Source organism: Mastacembelus armatus, chromosome 19 (assembly GCF_900324485.2).
Source record: "Mastacembelus armatus chromosome 19, fMasArm1.2, whole genome shotgun sequence".
In the NCBI taxonomy this organism is placed as follows: domain Eukaryota; kingdom Metazoa; phylum Chordata; class Actinopteri; order Synbranchiformes; family Mastacembelidae; genus Mastacembelus; species Mastacembelus armatus.
In genome coordinates, this window is record NC_046651.1 from 11,198,779 (window position 1) to 11,219,744 (window position 20,966).

The 20,966-nt window shown below is 38.3% G+C and overlaps 2 protein-coding genes across 2 annotated transcripts in view; both read right to left on the reverse strand.

The window, feature by feature from the left end:
- Positions 1-10,616, reverse strand: part of lrp2b (low density lipoprotein receptor-related protein 2b) — a 35,009-nt gene extending 24,393 nt beyond the window's left edge. Inside the window, exons 1-24 of the mRNA XM_026315296.1 lie at positions 10,550-10,616; positions 9,549-9,659; positions 9,213-9,335; positions 8,872-8,988; positions 8,550-8,660; positions 7,785-7,901; positions 7,074-7,190; positions 6,728-6,871; positions 6,193-6,309; positions 5,746-5,874; positions 5,270-5,439; positions 4,889-5,112; positions 4,231-4,437; positions 3,909-4,111; positions 3,640-3,780; positions 3,024-3,233; positions 2,644-2,836; positions 2,181-2,306; positions 1,915-2,045; positions 1,550-1,687; positions 978-1,256; positions 625-864; positions 406-528; positions 76-192 (exon numbers count right to left, since the gene is read on the reverse strand). Coding sequence (XP_026171081.1) covers positions 76-192; positions 406-528; positions 625-864; positions 978-1,256; positions 1,550-1,687; positions 1,915-2,045; positions 2,181-2,306; positions 2,644-2,836; positions 3,024-3,233; positions 3,640-3,780; positions 3,909-4,111; positions 4,231-4,437; positions 4,889-5,112; positions 5,270-5,439; positions 5,746-5,874; positions 6,193-6,309; positions 6,728-6,871; positions 7,074-7,190; positions 7,785-7,901; positions 8,550-8,660; positions 8,872-8,988; positions 9,213-9,335; positions 9,549-9,659; positions 10,550-10,616 — 3,655 coding nt within the window. The remainder of the gene's footprint in view (positions 1-75; positions 193-405; positions 529-624; positions 865-977; positions 1,257-1,549; positions 1,688-1,914; positions 2,046-2,180; positions 2,307-2,643; positions 2,837-3,023; positions 3,234-3,639; positions 3,781-3,908; positions 4,112-4,230; positions 4,438-4,888; positions 5,113-5,269; positions 5,440-5,745; positions 5,875-6,192; positions 6,310-6,727; positions 6,872-7,073; positions 7,191-7,784; positions 7,902-8,549; positions 8,661-8,871; positions 8,989-9,212; positions 9,336-9,548; positions 9,660-10,549) is intronic.
- Positions 10,617-12,540: 1,924 nt separating this feature from the next.
- muc13b (mucin 13b, cell surface associated) lies at positions 12,541-18,609 on the reverse strand. Its single transcript, XM_026314761.1, has 12 exons — positions 18,474-18,609; positions 17,209-18,078; positions 16,980-17,102; positions 16,459-16,568; positions 15,900-15,958; positions 15,615-15,778; positions 15,120-15,248; positions 14,963-15,008; positions 14,809-14,846; positions 14,215-14,302; positions 13,710-13,977; positions 12,541-13,484 (listed from the first exon to the last, which is right to left on the reverse strand). Exons 1-12 carry the CDS (start codon positions 18,526-18,528, stop codon positions 13,236-13,238), a joined length of 2,199 nt encoding a protein of 732 aa, XP_026170546.1. The 5' UTR covers positions 18,529-18,609; the 3' UTR covers positions 12,541-13,235.
- Positions 18,610-20,966: the final 2,357 nt, after the last annotated feature.

Genomic DNA, 20,966 nt, shown 5'->3' on the forward strand with positions numbered 1-20,966 from the left:
AATTACATCAATAATTAACACAGCTGTTACAATCCATTTTCTAACTCATGGCATCAGTCAGTGTCGCTAACTTACGACAAGCCTGTTCATCAGAATGGTCCCTGCAGTCAAAGACTCCATCACACCGATACATCGAACTGACACACTGGTCCCCGCTGGCACAGGAAAACTCATAGGAGGCACAAGAAAATTCTTAAAGTGGAAAGAGGAAAATAGTTGGCAAAATGTGAATAAATATAGAAATAAATCACTATAATCCTTCAAAAAAAAAAAACCAAACAAACATGTATTTCATAATCCCAAAATGAATCTATTTGGCTCAAAAAGCAAGAATTCTGTGTTATATAAATGACAAACACAACTGAAACAGAGCTCAAACAACAATGTAGTCCTAGTGGTTCCTACCACAGTTTTTCTCATCAGAACCATCAAGACAGTCCTGATCTCCATCACACACATAGGAGTTGTAGATACAGCGGTGGTCAGGACACAGGAAATAGCCAGGGGGGCATGTAGTGATGGTTGAATCTGCCAATCACAGATTTTTATGGTTGATAAATATTAAGATATCTGTACGTGCACTACTATAGTGACGTAACAGTGAACTGACAACCCCAAACTTACTGCAGTTGTGTTCGTCAGAGCCATCGCCACAGTCATTGTCACCATCACACACCCATACTTGAGAGATACACCTGTTGTTGCCACAGGTAAAGTACCCCTCGGCACAGGTAGTAGGGAGATGTGTGGGACAGTTCATTTCATCAGAACCATCCCCACAGTCGTCCACGCCATCACAACGCCATCTGGAGAGGATGCAGTGTTTGTTGTTGCAGGTGAACGCATATGGAGAACAAGTTGCTCCTGGTAAAGATACAATATATAAGGCAGGAAGTAAGATTAATAAAATGCTTTGCTTCTTATCTTTTTTCTTTTTCTACTACTCCATAAACACACACATTTTCTTATACGGTCACCTGTTTCTGTGCAGTTTGCCTCATCACTCTTATCAATGCAGTCGGCAATCCCATCACAGCGAAAGAAGTTTGAAACGCAGCGTCCTTCATCGCACTCAAACGCGTAGCTGCCACAGTTGTTGTCAGGTGGAGGAACAGAATCATCCTTGATGCAGTCCCTGTGATTGGCCTGAAGCTTCATGCCATAAGGACAGCCACACACTCGAGAGAAGGAGGGAAGTGGGAAACAGAAGTGGCTGCAAAACCCATTGGCCACCATATTGCATCGGCTGGTAAACACTGTCAGCAAGATGAAGATGTGAGAGATGAAACAGTCAGCAAGGATGGAATTTCATATTTGACTGACTCACTGGTCAGCTACTGTCCTGGCTCTGTAGTCATTGATTATACATGTTTGACAGTGCATAACATTCTCATCATTTGCAGCTCTCCGTGCTTACAGGCAGCCAAATCCCTTTAAACCTGTTTGTATACACATTCTCAGAATCTTTACTTACCTCTCTATTAGTTACTCTGCCACTGCAATGTTAAAATGTTTTCAGACTCCATTGCCTTCTGGTATGTGAACTTACTGTTGCGGACGTCAGCTGTGTAGGCCTTGACATTCATGATGCCATTGATTCCTTGTCTGATCATATTATTACCTCCTCCGTCCCTCTTCCTCATCTCGAATACTGCTCTGGTCCTTGTATCAGATACATACAGGTAGTCTATACGACAAAAACATGTCATCAAGCATTTCAAAAAACACTAGTGAATGTACTAAAAGATACCAAATTATAGCATCCACAAAAATGTAATAATTGTCAGTTTATGCACAAGAGCCAGCTTGTTCAATGTTCACAGCAATGTAAACTAAATGCTGTGAAATTAATAAATTTGTGCAATTCCATTATAAATGAATATGAGATTCATTAAGAGAAACAAAGAAAATCACCTGAAAAAATCGTTAGAGAGTAGGGTTGAGTAATCTGGCCGATGTTGGTAAACGTCTGTCTGTCATAGCCTTCAATGTTAATGTGGCCAATCTGGCTCAAGAGTGAGTCCACCCAGTACAGCCTGTTCATCCTGTGAAAGAGCAATCACGAGGCATGAGCTGCTGAATGTAAAGCGATAGTCCACACAAAATACATTCTAATGTTTTCTCCTTTGAATTGTGCACAGAAACCATACAGCATTGCTGTAAGTCACCAATGGGCATACATAAAGTCGACGGCAAGTCCATATGGCCTTCCCAGTGTTGTGTTGACAAGAGGAACAGCATTGCTCCCATCAGTGAAGCCTCTCATTATGACTGCTGGGCGGTACCAGTCAGACCAAAACAAGTAACTGTGGATCAACATGTTAATGAACTCAGTTAAACTAGATGATTTATTGATAATAACTCTTAAATATATATTTTTACAAAGCAGATAAAATGTATCAAAACTACTGAAGTGAAGTAATACAGTGATTAACAGTAAAAAAGATCTGCTTTCAAGTTGATAGTGAAAATGCTACATACAGAGCATATCAAACATAAAGCTACTTCTGCACTGCTGTTACTAGAAGTGCAAAGGTTGTAAAGCAGTACATGTGTTATAATGTGTTTGTGTTGGATTCTCTTCCCATCCGTTCAATCTGAAATCTGCTCTGAGCAAACCACTCTTTAGTAATCAGCACTCACCCGACACTGGGATGTACTGCTATTCCCTTTGGGCTTTTCAGTCCAGTCACAATGTCTCGTCTGGACTTGTCTGTGACTCTGAAGGCCACGACCGACCTGTACGTGCTTGTGGTCCAAAATAACACTTCGGATGTCCAGTCATAGGCCATTGCATCAATCATTCCCACTCTGTAGCCTGTCAAAATCTGTTGGACTGAAAAGGCACAAATAAACTCAATACAGTGAGGACACACTAGATTAAGCATGGTGCTTTGAAAGACTAAATTCTGATTGCATCTTGTGCATGAAACACTTAAAATGAATTCTTCACAACAGAAACAGGACAGTTACATAGTGCCGTTCTAGTGGAGTTTTATTACATTATGCAATAAAAAACTCACCAGTACCACTGAGATTTGACTGATAGACAAGTCCTCTGGACCTGTCATTGTAGAAAATAGCCTCCTTGTTGCCATCAAACTCAACTGCAGAGCCAGAGAAAGATGCCCCAAGTCCTGTGAGGGGTAGAGTTATGTCCTCCTGCAGGGATACATTAAGAGGGATTCCCCGTATGGCCATAGTGGTGGCCAACAACAAGTAGTCCTTCACCTCTGCTCAGAGTGAGTGTGAGAGAAAGTAAACAGGTAAATATCCTTTTTATGTTTGATTTTAGTAAGCAATTAAGAGATATTAATAAGAAATATTTGAGAAAAAAATAATGGTATTATAATCCATATATGGCTTATAACTTTAAGAATAATTTTGGTAGTAAAGGTAAGAGTAAATTCATTTGAAGGACAAACTGCCTAGATGACACCAGACATATCACTTTGAATAACAAGCTGTTTGAAATACATGTCTTTAATGAATCAAACAAAATATAACTGCATTTAGAAACTATGTAAAAATATTGTAAATGTCATTGTTTTATGACGAACTAAAAAGGTGAACATCTGACAGCAGAATAGACCAACCCTAAACGTCCAGTCATTTTGCCCTCAATCAAGGGAAACTTACTAAAGCAGGTCTGGCGGTCAGGCTGCAGGTCATAACCATGGCGACACTTGCAGCGGAATCCCAGGCCATTGTTGTCCGAAGGGTGACTCAAGACACAAATGTGCTCACAGCCACCGTTGTGTTTACCGCAAGGGTTCCTCGCTGCAAAAACAAGATAGATGTGTTGATTTCATTACACAGCTGGGGATCAGCTTTGTGCAGTATTAGCGTGCAAATATAATGGATCAGACCATTTTAAATGGAGGGTGGTTAGATGTGCACTTCCTTACCAAAGGGTTGCAGGATAGGGTGTGAGACTACAATATGGCCTGGTCTTTCTGCAGTACGATAGAGGAATTTTGCGTTGCTGCCGTTAAACCTGTTGGCACTCACCACACCCATCTTGGTCCAGTCAGTAAAGAATACATGGTTTTCAAACACAGCAACTCCAAAAGGATGTGGAACTTGGGTTGCACCATTAAGGACTATTTTCCTGGGAGACAGTAACACCACAGAATGGCCATCAATGAGAGAAAAGCATGGATGCATCACTATTTAGTTCTTTGCCTTAAAGTAACTCTGCAGGTAATGAGAAGTCTTTATTACCATTACCTGTCCAAACCATTGTAAGTTACAGTCTCCACGGTATCAAAGTGGCTGTCAGACCAATAGACCCTCTGGGTGACGATGTCAAGAGTAATTCCTGTTGGAGTGCCAAGTCTGCTCTTCACCAGCTCTAAGCGATTACTGCCATCCATGAAGGCACGTTCCAGCTTGATCTGTTCATTGGAAACGCCCATGTCTGTGAAGAACATATAGCTGCAAACACAAAATACAGATTTGAAAGAATGCAATATAAGCTACAGTGGTGTGAAAAAGTGTTGCCCCCCTTCCTGATTCCTTATTTTTTTTATACTTATTTTAATGTTTCAGATCATCAAACAAATTTGACATCACTTTTTCACACAGGGCCATGTAGTTTTTGTTTTGGATTTTGTTTTCTCCTAATAATAAAAACCTTCATTTAAAAGCTGCATGATGTGTTTACTTCTGTTATCTTTGACTAATATTTAAATTTGTTTGATGATCTGAAACATTAAAATGTGACAAACATGCAAAAGAATAAATCAGGAAGGGGGCCAACACTTTTTCACACCACTGTATATGGAGCTAGGGCAATAGAAGTAAAACCCCTTGAAATAATGAAATTACCAGAATCTATTTAAACAGATTCGCCTCTGGTTTTAAAGACAAAAGCATTTAAACCCACCCCACTGTAGGATCCAGGGCAAGGCCGTGTGGTGTAACCAAATTTTCAGCAACCAGTGTGACCCGATTAGTTCCATCAAAGTTGCAAATGTCTATGCGCTCCACCATGGCCTCTAATACATAGAGTTTGTAGTTGACCCAGTCCACTGCAAGGTTCTGGACACTCTGGACTGCAGCAGTCAGAACTTCCTTAATGTTACCCCCATTGTAGTTGGAAGAATATACCTGCCAAATGAATGAAAAAGATTGGGATGAATAGGTTTTCCTCCAACTTAACTACTGCCTTAGTGATCTTGAAAAAATGATATAAAGAAGATGTCAACTTTGTGTATGACCGGTAAAGAGGAAAGAAATTTGTCACCAGACAATGATCCCGACTGACCTTTTTGGTGTGTGTATCACTCCAGAAGACTATATCCATGTGCCAGTTATATGCCACTCCTACAGCATAACCTTTGCCCTGGGACGACACTATAGTTCTAACAAAGCGCCCGTGTATATCGGCCATCATCACATCACCTCCATTTGTGAAAATTAATTGTGGCATTCCAGCTGGAAAACACAAATACCAGAACTCAGCAGTAAAAATATTTCAAAATGTTATAATTATCCTATATATTTCATAGGATTATACAAAAAATATACACTGTACATATAGATAAACAACCATATAAAAACTATCTATGTCATTGCAAAGCACAAGAAATGTTTAATTTGTAGTAATCTGAAAAAAAAAAAACCATCAACAAGATTCATCAACTTTGTGTATGCTCATGAACAACACGCCTGGGATTGCATGGTTAAAATATTGTAAAACAGTAAACACATGTATTTATATAACTACTACACTCCCTGTACCTGACACATTGGCTCTGCAGACATGACCCTGCTCCAAGAAGTATCCATCAGCACAGCTACAGTGATGTGTCCCAGGACGATCTTCACACAGTTGGTCACAGATCCCCCAGATCTGACAGTCATTATAGTCTGGGTAATAAAACAAACAACATTTTTCTATGTTTTGGGCATTAGGATGAGGATATATAACAGTAATTTCCAGCCAGTGTGCTGTGGAATTAAGCCAATAATTTCAAACATTCAAGACGGATTCATGTTAAAATATAAAATAAAATGTTGTGTTGTGTTTGTGACTTTTTGACTAAGACCTTGCTGCTTTTCACTGGGTCCAGCAAGGTAAGAAAGTCATGATTCAAGAAGCTTTTCCCATGCTCTAAGACACCTATCAAGATTGCAGCTAATGTAGCTTATGTTTTCACAAGAACAGTTATCACATATGGCACTCACCTGTACAGGAACGACTGTCATTGGCTACAATAAAACCATCAGGGCAGTAGCAAGCACCTCCTTGAGGAGACGGGTGGCAGAAGAACTCACAGCTCAGGGTGGAGCACCGTTCTAGGCCTGTGAGTAAAAATCAACATCGCTGTCAAATCTGTGTGACAATTTAAGGTTCCTTATTTGGACCATCACCATGATTTTGACTATCAGAACTTGATCGTCAGCATGATAGCCATCAAATAAAAACGACCAGAGAAAAGCTAATCATACACCAGGTTTGTATGAATGGAATAATAAGGAAGGAAAAATCTATAATTTTAGTGTAGTCTGAACAGCTGGCTTCTGAGGAACACTTTTGCATATCAAACACTGTGATGTCTATTTATTTAATTTAATTCAGTTTTCAGATCAACCTATTTTCACTGTAGGCATACAGACAAATATAAATCGGCATTATTAAATGTTTTCTGTAGTGTGCTGGGGAACCAGTGTAGATTTCTCAAAGTCACATGCCGAAAAAATTGACCTCTGAGTGACTTACTACATGTTTGCTGTGTTGTGGAATTGGTTTCATCTGTTCCGTCTGGACAGTCAGGTTTGCTGTCACACACTTTACCCACTGGTATACATAAAGTCGAGCCTGGGCATCCCCACTCACCAGGGTAACAGTCTTGAGAGTTACTATCTACAAATCACAAAAACATTGTATTATGAATTCAAATGAGTTATCACATGACTTTAAGTGATCAATTTAGTATTTTCAATTAGTTTTAATGGGGTTATAGCAACATCATTTACACATGTGTAGTGATTTAAATAAACTCTTCATATGTATACAGGGATTTCAGGACAAAGTATTTGTGCTGTTGCATGAGCAAGTTTCTCACCGCATCCTTTCTCATCACTATTGTCCCCACAGTCATTGATCTTGTCACACACCAAATGCTGAGGGATGCAGCGACCACTGGAACATGTAAACTCACTGCCACTACAGGTCCGGTACACTATGAATAAACAGATACGACTCACAATTATTCAGGTTTAAGTCTTACCTGCATTCCTGAAAATATGGATCTATCATTAACGTCACAATACCTATTTGTTAGAGTACCTGTTTACAACTTTAAAATACTGTATTTTTCCAAAGAGTACCATTGAACGGTGTAACTTCTGCTTAGCAGCCTATAACCAGTGGTGGAAAATAACCACATTTACTCAAGAGTTGTACTTAACTAGAGTTCTGAGGTATCTGTACTGTTCTTGAGTATTTCCACTTTCTGCTATTTCATACATTTCAGAGAAAAATACCATACTTTTACTCCCCTACATTGGTTTTATAACTTTAGTTACAAGTTACTTTTTGGAATCAGATATATAATACAAAATACAGTATAACTATAAAACTTTATTGATCATCAGTAGGAAATTCACAAGCTACCCAGCAGTACGTGAAGTACGGCGTGAAGTACGGCGTGAGGGAGGGTACGTACGGTGTGTGGGAGGGCATGGTGTGTGGGAGGGTACGGCCTGAGAGAGGGTACGGTGTATGAGAGAGGGTACGGTGGCTGCCACCTATACAACAACCTTGTCAAACTTACCGCAGCCCTGCTCATCACTGCTGTCCCCACAGTCATCCCAGTGGTCACAGACAAATGATTGTGGAATACAGTAGCCATTTACACACTGAAACTGGTGGATGGGACAGTGCCGAGTTGCTGCAAATAAAACACAATGACTGAATTTAGAAATGATCTGAAAATTGTTGAAAAAGTGACAGTGACATCCATCTGAAGTCTAGAATTACCCTGAGCTGAGCCAACTAAACTAACCCAACTGCAGGGTAAGTTTTTCAGCATCAAAGATAAAGAGCCACATTTGGTAAAACACCACACTTACTTTCCACTGGTATGAAGATATTACCTGATCATGATCCAGTTGTGTATTCAAATATTTTGTCTGCTTTTCAATAGCAACTACTGTATTTTTACCCTGTCTGTTGGTACGTCCCTTCCAGTAAACAGTCTGTGTTTGCCAGTGGTCCAAACATGCTTACAAACAACTTAAGCCCATTACGACAGAGACTCATGGTCCGTATAATAATTTATTTAGCTGCAGACAGAATTTTAAATCCTAGTGTCCATCTCTATGCTACATAGCCTATAAACTCCTTTCAGTGCAGTGCATAGTTTTAGTTCAGCTTTGAATGAATGTGCTAGGCCTACAAACTCAATCACTGCTCTGTTTTTGCACATATAGCCCATTTAGCAAAACTTCTTTTAAAGAAGCCTACATCAATAGAACATTCATGCTTTTAAGGATCTGGAAAACCATTACTCCCGGTCTGCTGTGTGTTGTCTACTCACGGCAGTTGAATTCATCAGAACCATCTCTGCAGTCCTGTAGCCCATCGCAGTGCTGGGAGTTGTTAAAACAGGCCCCATTAGCACAAGTCATTTCAGCACAATGTGGATAGTCTGCAAAAGATACACCCTTACTTTACTGTCAACAGAGTTTGTTTCTATTAAGCAAAATAAATAAATCATTTTTTAAAAATTGTTTTTAAAAATCAATGAAAAGACATTCGACTTGTAGGAGTGAGAAAATACCTGTCACTATGCATCAGTATGATCCAAATGAACTGTGAAAAGAAGTGTGGTTAGATTTCTGTAAAACTGTAAGTCTTACTGCAGTTGTTCTCATCAGAGTTGTCCACACAGTCCTTTACGTGGTCACATCTGTATTTGCTGTGGATGCACTGTCCTTCCTGGCACGTGAATTGGTCTGGGCTGCAGGTTCGTCCACCTGAACCAAGCACACGAGCGGTTATTCTTTTAAAATGCTTAAGCTTTATACTGAGATGAGGTGGCCGCCTAGTGGTTTTAGCTATTCTTCATTACTGACCATGAACAGGCAGCTGCTAATCTTGTGTGATGTTCTTTATTCTTAAATATAAGATGGATCATATTAGATAAACAGCCATATAATTCTTGTCTTTCTTCCTTAAGACAAACAATGAGACTGCATACCACAGGTTCTTTGTTCATCTGAGCCATCAGTGCAGTCTTCCTCCCCATCACAGACAAATCCCAAAGAGATGCATTCACCACTCGTCACACACTGAAATTCCTGTGAGCTGCATGTTGTAGGTGCTGCCATAAAAAATAAACAAAACAGACACATAAACAGTTATGGTTCTGTGGTTAAGGTTGATTTCATGATTTTAGTTTGTTTCTTTATTGCAATTTTGCTACATAACTGTATTTTTACAGCTAACAAATTGTTATGGCTGTGGGGTGAACTAATTTTTTTTAAAAAGTAAGTAATTTGTACTGTCTATATTTTCGAGCGATTGTAATACTTACGACAGTTCAGCTCGTCTGAGTTGTCTGTGCAGTCTTTAGTTCCATCACACCTCCAGGCTACGTTTATGCATTGTCCATTGGTGCACTGGAACTCCCCACTGCCACAACGTCCTGCAGAAAACATACAGAGAAAGAAGCATCGATACCATTTTTTTTAATGGGTGTTATGTGGTTTAGTTCACCAAAGGTTTGTAAGACGGTTAATATGGATATTCCACACTGTTAAAGTCTAATTCTAACATTGCACTTTTGAATGACTGATCTCCTTCTCACTTAAATGAAATGAAATTAAAGTGTATTTTACTGTTTCTTGACAAATGAGTTACCAGATTTATGACAGCTATAGCATTTAACATGTGATTTGGCCTTTAAAAGAAAGTTAATTTGTCACCACACACAAAAAAAGCTCATCTCATGACCTTGAAGTGCGCAGCCAATCATATAAAATAGGAATTCATGTATGAATGGCAGAGATGAGTATATTGTATCATTTGTGCATTTATGGCATTTCAGTAAAATTTAGTAAAAGTACAAGCAATGACTTCACAAAAAGTATAAAATTATTTTTAACTTTTAAATAACTACCAAGCGATGTTAAATGACACTGGCATATCAAGATTTCTTTCAGAATGGCAATATAGTTTAGGAAGTATAGTTAGTATGTGCTCACTGCACGATATTTCAATATCATGTCAGATCAACCCTCTAAGTTAAAAGCTGTTACTGATTATTTTATTTCAATAATATTTTTTTCACAGTGTTTGTCAAACTTCTCAGTTCCCTTTTTAGTATGAATCTCTGTAAAATATTTCTGTGCAGCTAAAGAAAATGACAGGATAGAAACCAAAATAACCCAATAATGATGCAAAAATCCTGTTATTCCTTAGTATTACTATTACCGTTACCCAGTGTCTTAATCTTCTTTCATTATTTGAATTCTCATTAGCTTTAACAAGTTGGTTCCTAGAAAACATACTCGGAAATCCACAGTACACACATACCTCCAACCAGTTGAATTCCTTGGCAAAGTAGTAGAAGAGATAGAAGATAAAGACCTGTTCGGCCCATAATTCTCAGCCTTCTCTTGTGTTCAGGTGTTACTTTGACAAAGTTTGAACACTCATGCTAAATCTGACTCTGTTAAGTCTGAGGAAGACTGTGCCTTTGGGACTGAGATGTATAACCCAGAGCAACCAGCAGACCAGTAATGTCACATGGAGCGATACATCTCTTTATGGCCTGTTCCTTTGCATAAAACTGATCTGAGATTAACTTTTACCTGTTGCTATTTTGTCTACATCAGCAAGAAAAAGTAACTATTCATTTGCTAGGAAGTCAAAATTGCCTGCAATTTGAAGCCATGGTAGTAACTTTCATTTTTACATGGGGTGGTAAAAGGTTTTGGTAGGGTACAGAGGTGGGCAGTAACAAAGTAAGTTTACTTCAGCACTGTTCTTAAGTGCAGTTTTTGAGAATTTGTACTTTACTTGAGTAGTATTTTGGGGGAAATGTATTACTTTTACTCCACTACATATGAAAGATAAATATAATACTTTTTACTCCATTACATTTCTATAAAGGTTCTCGTTACTCGTTACTTTTGCGGATAAATTGTCTTAATACCAAAAGACATTTGACTATGTTCATTATGTTTCTTGCTCGCGTGTGGTTTGTCAAACTTACACATCCTAAAGATACACACTCCTGTACAGTAAGTAAGCGGTGTGCACCTTTGATCGCTTGTTGCAACCTACCAAGAAGTAGAAGAAGGTTTGTCCCACTGGTGTTGCCATACCAGTTACATCCTGCTCTGATAAGGCCATTTGTGCTTTGCATGGCGGTAATGATTTAGACCTGATTCAGTCCTGGTTTAGTCCTGGTTTAATATTGCTAACTTGAGTCCTGGGTTAGACCTGATTTTGCCCTGGTTTCATTTCAGTTTAATGTTTAGACATGTCTCTAGTTTTTCTAACGTGATCCATCTAATATTCAATACTTAAAAAAGTAAATACTAACTTTGCTTAGACTTGCTGCAGCAATGTTTAATAAAAACATTGTTTGACTTCATTAAAACTGTGCCACCTCTGTCTTTAAATCCTAGTGACTTCTAGTTTACACTAAATACTGATTCTGTACAAACACATCTCTAGTTATTCTAGTCTAACCTATATGTAATATTCAACTAGTACAAATACTGCAAATAATAACTACAATGTAAGAAAGTTTCTTAATGCACTCAAAGTACTTTGAATACTTAAGTATTTTTGAAAGCACATACTCCAGTACTTTAATTCAAGTAACATTTTGACTGAGCAACTTTAACTTGTATTGGAGTAATATTTGACTCCATATATATATTTTTTTATATAATTATTATATAAGCTCTATAAGGTGTCATAATAATATACATATGGGTGTAGTATAGAGAAAAGATATCACATGACGTTCTTCTTCTACCTGTCCTTTGGTGACGCAGGTTGAAATGGTCGGTGAGCCTTTCTGTGTCTCCACTGTGATTTAATGTGTTGACCAATGTTAATTTTTCCACCGTGTCCGACATTAAACAACAACAAAGTGCGACACACTTTGCAAAAGTCGTAGGTATCGTCAGTCTGACCTCGGCACATGAAAGGACGTTGTTCCGTCGAGCTGTTTTTAAATTTGGATGTTTATTTTGTTTTTTCCGCCACCTGAGTCTTCGCCTCCCATTTCCACCTGCGCAGACAGCTACAGCGCATCTGGGTTGCAGGTTGCCAGGTTGAGGTCACAAATGGGTTGAAGTTTGTATGATGTGTCGATTGACATGTTTCTGTTCAACTCTGGCGCCCTCCAGTGGTAGTAAAAACTATTTACATGAAGGTGGGTTAAAAAGTTCTGACCATTAGTGTAATATAATTGTGTGGCAATTATTGTTAAATTATAGAGGCATTTTTTTAGTTAAAAGAAATTGAACATTACAAAATATTATGAGTGCAAAAGAAAACTCATACGGTATAATGCATGGTAAATATTGCTGTTTTATTCATGTTGAATAACAGTTTGGTATAAATCAGTCGTGATCTATGAAAGAGGTTAAAGATAAATAAAATATATACTGTCGGTTGTACAAAACACATAATCAAAAAGTTTCTGTCTAGTAAACATTTTACACTTAATTATAATATGTCCTGAATTTTGGAGGAATGAATCATTACGTTTTATTAAAACGAAAAGAAACTCGTCTCATTTACTAAAACTGAGCTAAACAAAATGGTGACTCATGAGATGTTTAAAACATTTTGCATACAAAATGATTACCTGTAAACTCATAGACGAGTGAGGCATTAGCTGGGGAATAAATTAATGGCAAACAGTTCACCATTGCAGAAAGTCTGGTTTAACGCCAATAAATAATTAGACACTAATAGTGAATAATACTTCCCATAAAAAAATTATTAACAGCCCTCTGAAGAGACCCACAATGTATCTCATAAACACTTTCATAAAGATCAATCAGGGAAAGACAAGAGTCCACACTATATGGGTGAATGTAGTAAAAGAAGAAATACTACAATATTATTTATTACTGCACATTTCTTCAAACATTGTATCTATGTAACTGTTGGAAAATAGAAAAATAATTATGAGGTTTCCAACAAAACATAAAAGCATGTTTTTAAATGTCACCATCAGATAAACCATTTCTCGTTAGTGGAACTGTCTTTCATTGTTGTGCGTGGTGTACGGGTTGGTCTGGCCTCGGCTCTGAGCGTATGGGTTGACCTGAGGTCGATTCTGAGCATACGGGTAGTTCTGGGCTCGTACCTGAGCGTAGGGATTGTTCTGGGCTCGTACCTGAGCGTAGGGGTTGTTTTGTGGTTGTACCTGAGTATAGCGGCTGGTCTGAGACTGAGACTGAGTGGATGGGTTCATGTCCTCTTGGTCATCATAGAGCTCCTAGAATGAAAAGAAAATATCTTCATGAATGAATTGCAATATCAAGTGTATATAGTCATAATCTAATCAATTTTTTACTTTGCTGAATGTTTTCATTATTTTGGTTCTTTCTGTTCTGTTAACTAAAACCCTTTTAAAAACAGTTTTTACATTTTGGACGTCTTTAATTTACCCCTAGTAGCCTAGTCGCTCATCTTAATCAAACACACACAGAGGGATGCTCACCGAGTTTCTATCTAGAGTGAGCAGGTTCTGAAGGCTGTTAGTTGGAGTCATCTCAAGGTTGTTCCTACTGTCCCAGCTGCTGTTGACTGCGGCCCGGGGGATTTTATGCACCCCATGTTTGGTAAAGGGAGCCAAGCCGTTGGCTACCCCATTGACTGAGGGGGCTTGGCTGTTGGTTAAGCTGCTGTTAACCTTTGGTTCCTTGGCCGCAGAGTGGCTGACAGGAAACCTCTCGTCTGTGTTCTTCGGCTTCTTGGAGCTCTTGGGTCTAACCAGACAAAACAAATGTATATATTAATGTCTACTGTTACTGTTATAGTCTCAGTAAAAGCAAAAATGTGTTTGTGTCCACAATAAACAATAAAATGAAAAATGGTTCATAATAAATCTGTCTGGCTACATAAAGATTAATGAGTTGTGTGTGTGAGAGGGAAATTTCATACAGGAACAGCTGAGGGAATAATGAATAACTAGGAGTGAGTGAATGAATAGATGAGAAACTCACGTGAGTGCCACCACAGGCAAAAGGATGAGTGTGATAAGAAGCAGTCCCCCGAGCACAGAGCCGACAATTACCAGCCACAGCTGCCATGCTAACAAAACACAGTGACAGGGACATCTGTAATAAGGCTAAACTATTCAAGTGACTTTAATAACAACTTTGCTATAAAATATTTTTAGAAAACAAAAATAATTAAGTATTTCACAAGAGCAAACCAAACGTATGGCATTAATGAATTCAACTGGTTTCTTATTTTAAGTACAGGTCTGTGTGCAGTGTGCACATAGGCCAATGTCATGCAGTTTGGGGTTAGTTGAATTGGTGACTCTAAATTGCTTGTAGATGTGAATGTGAGTGTTTGTTTTTTTGTGTCAGCCCTGTCATGGACTGGCTATCTGTCCAGGGTGTACCTCTTATCCAATATCACCAGCCCCCCCCCCCCCCCCCCCCCCCCCCCCTTGACCATGTTCCATGATAAGTCAAATATGATGGATGGATGGTGATTTCTTATGTTTATTTTTTAAAAGGAGGATTGCTATAATGTAATTATTTTTAGGTTGTTTTCCCTTCCCAGTCAAATACATACTGTATACTCACATTCATTGCAGTTTAAACCAGAATAACCAAATGAGCAGCTGAAAGACAAAAAGAATGATTCATTTACACCTACACTTGCATGATAAGTAGGTTGGCAGGAGGGAAGGAGATACATACAAATTCTCAGAATATTATATGACATTTAAACACTTGCCTTTCACATGTGAGAGAATTATATGTCCGCTGCCCAGCAGGACAAGCTGCAAAAGCATAAACATTTGTAGCTTAGTAAAACTAAGGTTATTATATCACACACATAGACACACTCAAACAAACATGTTTTTTCTCCCCCACTCACTAAATGCCCTTACCAACACACATTCTGCCACTGAAGCTCGTCATAACGTATTCTGCCTTGCAGGTACAGTTATAAGCTCCATTTTTTGCTGAGCAGTTTGTAGTTTTCAGTTCACAGGGATCCATACTACACAGGTCTGTCTCTTTAAATAAAAGAAACAAAAGAAGGCAGCTTCAGTTCTTCTTATTCAAATAAGCACAGCAGTACAAAATGAATAATAATAATAACATCATATGAACTGGGGACTGAAATGTACAGTATGCTCCCAGAAACTGAGAAATACAATTATGCATTATTATGCATTATGCATTATTAAGACATTATTCAGAGGCGCATACAGAGACATAATGAACAGGATGTCTCGTCCCTGTGTATTATCCTGATACTGAAATGTGAGATTTGGATATTAGATCTGAAGAGAAATTAAAGTTATAAACTCCAATTAAAGTCAGACATATTATTATTTTTTCGGTCAGACATATAGCCTAGATACATGGAATAAACTTACCACTGAATGATGCATTTGCCAATAGACAGTCACAGTCAGTGGCACTGTCTACCTTTTCTTGAACTTGCTCTGATGTGATATCAGAATTTGGTCTGAAGATGATCTCTACAGACGCACTGATCCCGATATTTGAGCGTGAGCCATCTTTGTTCTTTGTGATTGGTCTAAATGGACAAAAATCACATTCAGAGATAATTGCAATTTGTACTTAAATGCAATATATTGTAAGTGTAATGTAAGAATATATAGACAATTGGTAAAAAGCATTGTCATACTGAGACTTACTGGAGTTCCTGCACTGCAGATCCAGAGTAACCTGAAGATGTATAGAAAACAGCGTCCAGCTGTGTTTGGAAAGAAAACAACATTCTGATAAGGTCTTCATCTGACTGGTAAAGCACTCTCCGACAGAGAGTGATCGATTGCTTTGATTTCTAGTAGATTTGATTCATAAAACATTCATCACCACACACATAAGGTTTAATGCACAAGTGCAGCACAGGTGAGTTAGATGAACTCTCTCTGTTCTTCAAAGTATTTTTGCATCATAGTATCAAATGTCTTAAATGCAAAATATAGGGAAAGATTTATTTATCATTTCATTCCTCCATGATACAGATGGCATATGGCCTTAGCTGTTGTACCAGATTGTCCTCGACAGCTACCCTCAGTTGTTCGAAGATGACTGGAATAGTAAATGTGCTCAAGTGATGGGTTGATATTTGTTTCAAACTAAGACAGGTAGATGAGGTTATTAAAACATAAAAGTAATGTGTGTATTATATTCCAAGTCTAGTATTTTCAAAAATGTTAAAGACACAAAAAAAGATAAATGATCACTTACCTCATCAGTTATCATTTTTGAGGCATTTCTAAATTCCGATGATGTCTTGTCACTCATACTTTCAAAATATCTTAACCTAGGCAGGTTTAGCTGTCCAGGGAAAACTTGAGCTAAAACAGAAACATAAAATCTTGTTTAAAAGCACCACAATTTGGAAAGCATGCTTCTTTGTTTTCAAGCATTAGATGAGACGATCAATCCTTTGCTTCCATTGTAGATACAAAAACTAAATTGACCTCCTCATCTAATTAACTGCAGCTTCAAATATTTTGTGTAATAAATATTGCACCACTTCTTCCTCCCCTTTAGGTGATTTTAATGTCAACTGACCCAATAGTGGCAGAATTCAATCAAACTGAGGTAATTACAAAACCATGTAAGAGTCAGTACTCTACACTCCTGTCTAACCACACCTTCCAGGATCTCAAACAGAACAAACAATTAGATCCAGCCAGGAAGTAAGTCAAGACGTTTTCATCAAGTAACTTTGTCTTTGTCATTAAAAAAATAACCACACTTACCATTTTCACAGGTTTTGGTGTCATAGTTGTAGTAATCACCAGCCAGACACAAGCACACAAAGGTTTCCCTAGCACGAGCCTCACAGGTGCTCCCAGGGCCACATGGGTTAATAGCACAAGGACCTTTAAAGTTAAAGACATGGCGACATCAGAATTTACAGCTTTATATGAGCACCTCAATGTGACAGGCACAGAAGAAATGAAAGATTTTGGAAACTCTCAGAATTACCTGGATACTTGGTAGTCATTGATGTAGTGGTAGTAGATGTCATGGTAGTATTTATAACCGGTGACTTAGTTGGAGTAGGTGTCGTGGTAGTATTTATAACCGGTGACTTAGTTGGAGTAGGTGTCGTGGTAGTATTTATAACCGGTGACTTAGTTGGAGTAGGTGTCGTGGTAGTATTCATAACCGGTGACTTAGTTGGAGTAGGTGTCGTGGTAGTCGTGGCTGGTGACGTAGTTGGAGTAGGTGTCGTGGTAGTCGTGGCTGGTGACGTAGATGGAGTAGGTGTCGTGGTAGTCGTGGCTGGTGACTTAGTTGGAGTAGGTGTCGTGGTAGTCGTGGCTGGTGACTTAGTTGGAGTAGGTGTCGTGGTAGTCGTGGCTGGTGACTTAGTTGGAGTAGGTGTCGTGGTAGTCGTGGCTGGTGACTTAGTTGGAGGAGGTGTCGTGGTAGTCGTGGCTGGTGACTTAGTTGGAGTAGGTGTCGTGGTAGTCGTGGCTGGTGACTTAGTTGGAGTAGGTGTCGTGGTAGTCGTGGCTGGTGACTTAGTTGGAGTAGGTGTCGTGGTAGTCGTGGCTGGTGACTTAGTTGGAGTAGGTGTCGTGGTAGTCGTGGCTGGTGACTTAGTTGGAGTAGGTGTCGTGGTAGTCGTGGCTGGTGACTTAGTTGGAGTAGGTGTCGTGGTAGTCGTGGCTGGGGACTTAGTTGGAGTAGGTGTCGTGGTAGTCGTGGCTGGTGACTTAGTTGGAGTAGGTGTCGTGGTAGTCGTGGCTGGTGACGTAGTTGGAGTAGGTGTCGTGGTAGTCGTGGCTGGTGACGTAGATGGAGTAGGTGTCGTGGCAGTCGTGGCTGGTGACGTAGATGACGCGGCAGCTGGAGTAAAAAGCAGGAACATGACAATGTAGAAGTTAATAAATGATAAACTGACATTCAAGGTGTTCAATTTCAATTAACCTTGAAACTTTCAAATTAGACAACATATAAAATCAAGTCAACTAAAAAAATGCAGCAATGCCAATTATGACCACAGCTGTGATACAATATAAAACAACTATACAATACTGCAACATTATTTATGAGTTTATACGGAGTGCTTATTCTTATTCCCTCAAAATAAAAACTAGTCACAGCAACAAGAATTACACTTTAAAGTTGTTATATTAATTATTAGATTATTAAACTGGATTAACTGTCTCCAGACTAAAACAGTACTCTAGATGCATTGTGATATGAACTAATTTAGAATACAAAAAAAACAGGTAACTTACCCAGACAGCTTATAACAAGCCAAAGGACAGGCAGGTGTTTGAATTCTTGAGCCATTGGCAAAGAACTTTACCACAACAACGAATAAAGTCCAGTGAAGGCTGTGAGTGGACAAGGCTTAGTGCCCTCTCAGATAATGAGGGCTCAGGTGTCCAGCACTGGCAGTTTTAATCATTAGCCACTCCTCTTAGGGCGGCACTGTGCACTAAAGTAAACACAAAAAAAAAATCCAGGGATGTACTTTCTATCACTTCATGCCATACAGATATTTTTATGACATGGAGACATGGAAAGTGTGTCTCAGACCTAAAAAGTCATGGCCTAAAAGAAGAGTATCTGGCCATAAACAGCCACTTTCCATCTACAAAAAATCCAGCAAAAGACAAGCTGCCCATGCTTGTTTTACAAATTATCACCACACTACTACAGAATAACTGCCTAAATCATTCACAGGTGAGAAGGTGGAAACACTAAACATTAGTTATTTTTGCAAAAATGTATTAAAATTAATAAATGAATAAACAATAAATTAAGTATCTAAATAGATGTTGATCTGTTAATAGTTTCAGCTCTACAAGCACAGGTTCTCCATCACCCCAACTCTCAAAGCTTCCCATATGGTACATTAGACAATATAGAGACTCCTGTAATCCTACAATTGAAATATAATCTATATTAGTCTAAATCAAGAGTTACCTATGGAGTGTGATGCAGTTTTAAAATGGTGAATTATTGTTTTCTTGATATAGAGAGTTAGTGCTTTTTACATCATTTTAGTAGAAGGAAAAATGGTTTCTGAAAACACAATCAGTGTGAAACACAAAAAGGAAACAATGATCTCTGTCTGCAAGGTGTTATAGGAATAAATTCATATCTAGCCTATGTCCTATATTGACTATTATTTATTGTCCTAGATATTTACCATTTGACAGCGTTGGAGTTTGGTAAATAGTAGAGTGTTAAATGACAGAGATTATTATCACTGTGAAATAAAAAAAAAAAAACATTACACTGGCAAAGAGACATTTTTCCTGGCATTCCTGGACCTTATCTGCATAACTGGGAACAGTAAAACTAAAGTGGAGGATTTCTACAAATATACACTATACACTACACTGTAATGATAAGCAATGCATCCACTTGTTAAATGCCACAGTTTCTTCTGCATAACTCAGACTTTATAAGTCACTGATTATGTTGCTGCAGTAAAAAACAAGGAACAAAGATCGCATTACACACAAGTGATTTCATAAATTTATGGACGTTCCACCAGTTGCACTTGAGCTTGTCGACACAACACAACATAAGAAGCTGAGGCCATGAACCTAATGCTATTATAAAAAAAATCTAAAAATATACTGTGCCTTTAGAATTTGATTCATTCCACCAACAACAATGTTAATGGAAAGTAGGTGAAGAATAAAAAGGGGTGGGGCAGAGGATAACGTGATCTTTGATTTAAAGATGTCAAAAGATGATACAATTTTGTTGTAAGCAATTAAACAGCCAAAAAAAAAAAAAAATAGAGGTGTCCTTTAGACAAAAATTGGAGCAACTAGAATATACAAATTTGCTTTAAACTGCTTTTGTTTTGGTGTACGGCACTTTGTGTCAGCTCTTGCTGTTCTTAAAGCGCCTTATAAATAAAAGTATTATTATTATTATTATTTAAACTGCCCCCATACCAATGTAAATTTAGAGTAATGTTTTTGAAAGTTTTAACAAGAACTGGGTTATCATCCCATAAACGTCATCTCCATGTTAACTTTGATCCCATATAGGAATTAGTCCATGACTCAACTCTTCGCCACTTCAGCATCATCATGAGTGTCAGTGGAAAAATGAATGAAATTACCTAAAGATAAACACAGCTATGATTAGGTAAAGGTGAAGTGTTTCAAACAGTGACTGAAATTTTTTAAAAATACATGTAATAGATAAATAAAATACACCAGTTAATTTTGGATGTCCATCCACATTAACACATTTTCTGTCTACACTACGCTCACATTTGTGATCAGTAATAGCTAGTTTTTAAAAATTATAAAAATTTTCAAATGATTTGGATTTGCAACGTCTTTAACATTAGCACTGAACTGAAACTATAATTTATTTTGATGGGTTTTTTTTCAACATAAATTGTGCTTGTAAATATGAGAATAAAAATTTTAAAATGTCAAGAAAGTAGATGGACATATACTATATCTATGAGGTGGACGGGCCCAGGAATCAATGTGGGTGGGCATGACAGTGTCACGGCTGATGCACTGTCACACTGTCATGCAGGAAGTACAATTTTACCTTCCAAACTGGGGTTTAGCTTATTGTAACATTTGTTTCAAAGCAGATGATTGTTCAGTTTGTGTAATCAGACATCTGCAGTATTCCTGTGCTACATTTTTCAGCAGCAGGTTTTATGATGAGCGTCAACAGAGGTGTGCTCACCGAGTTATAACTGCCTCTGTGCCCTCTTGCTAACTTTAAGTCCAAAGTCA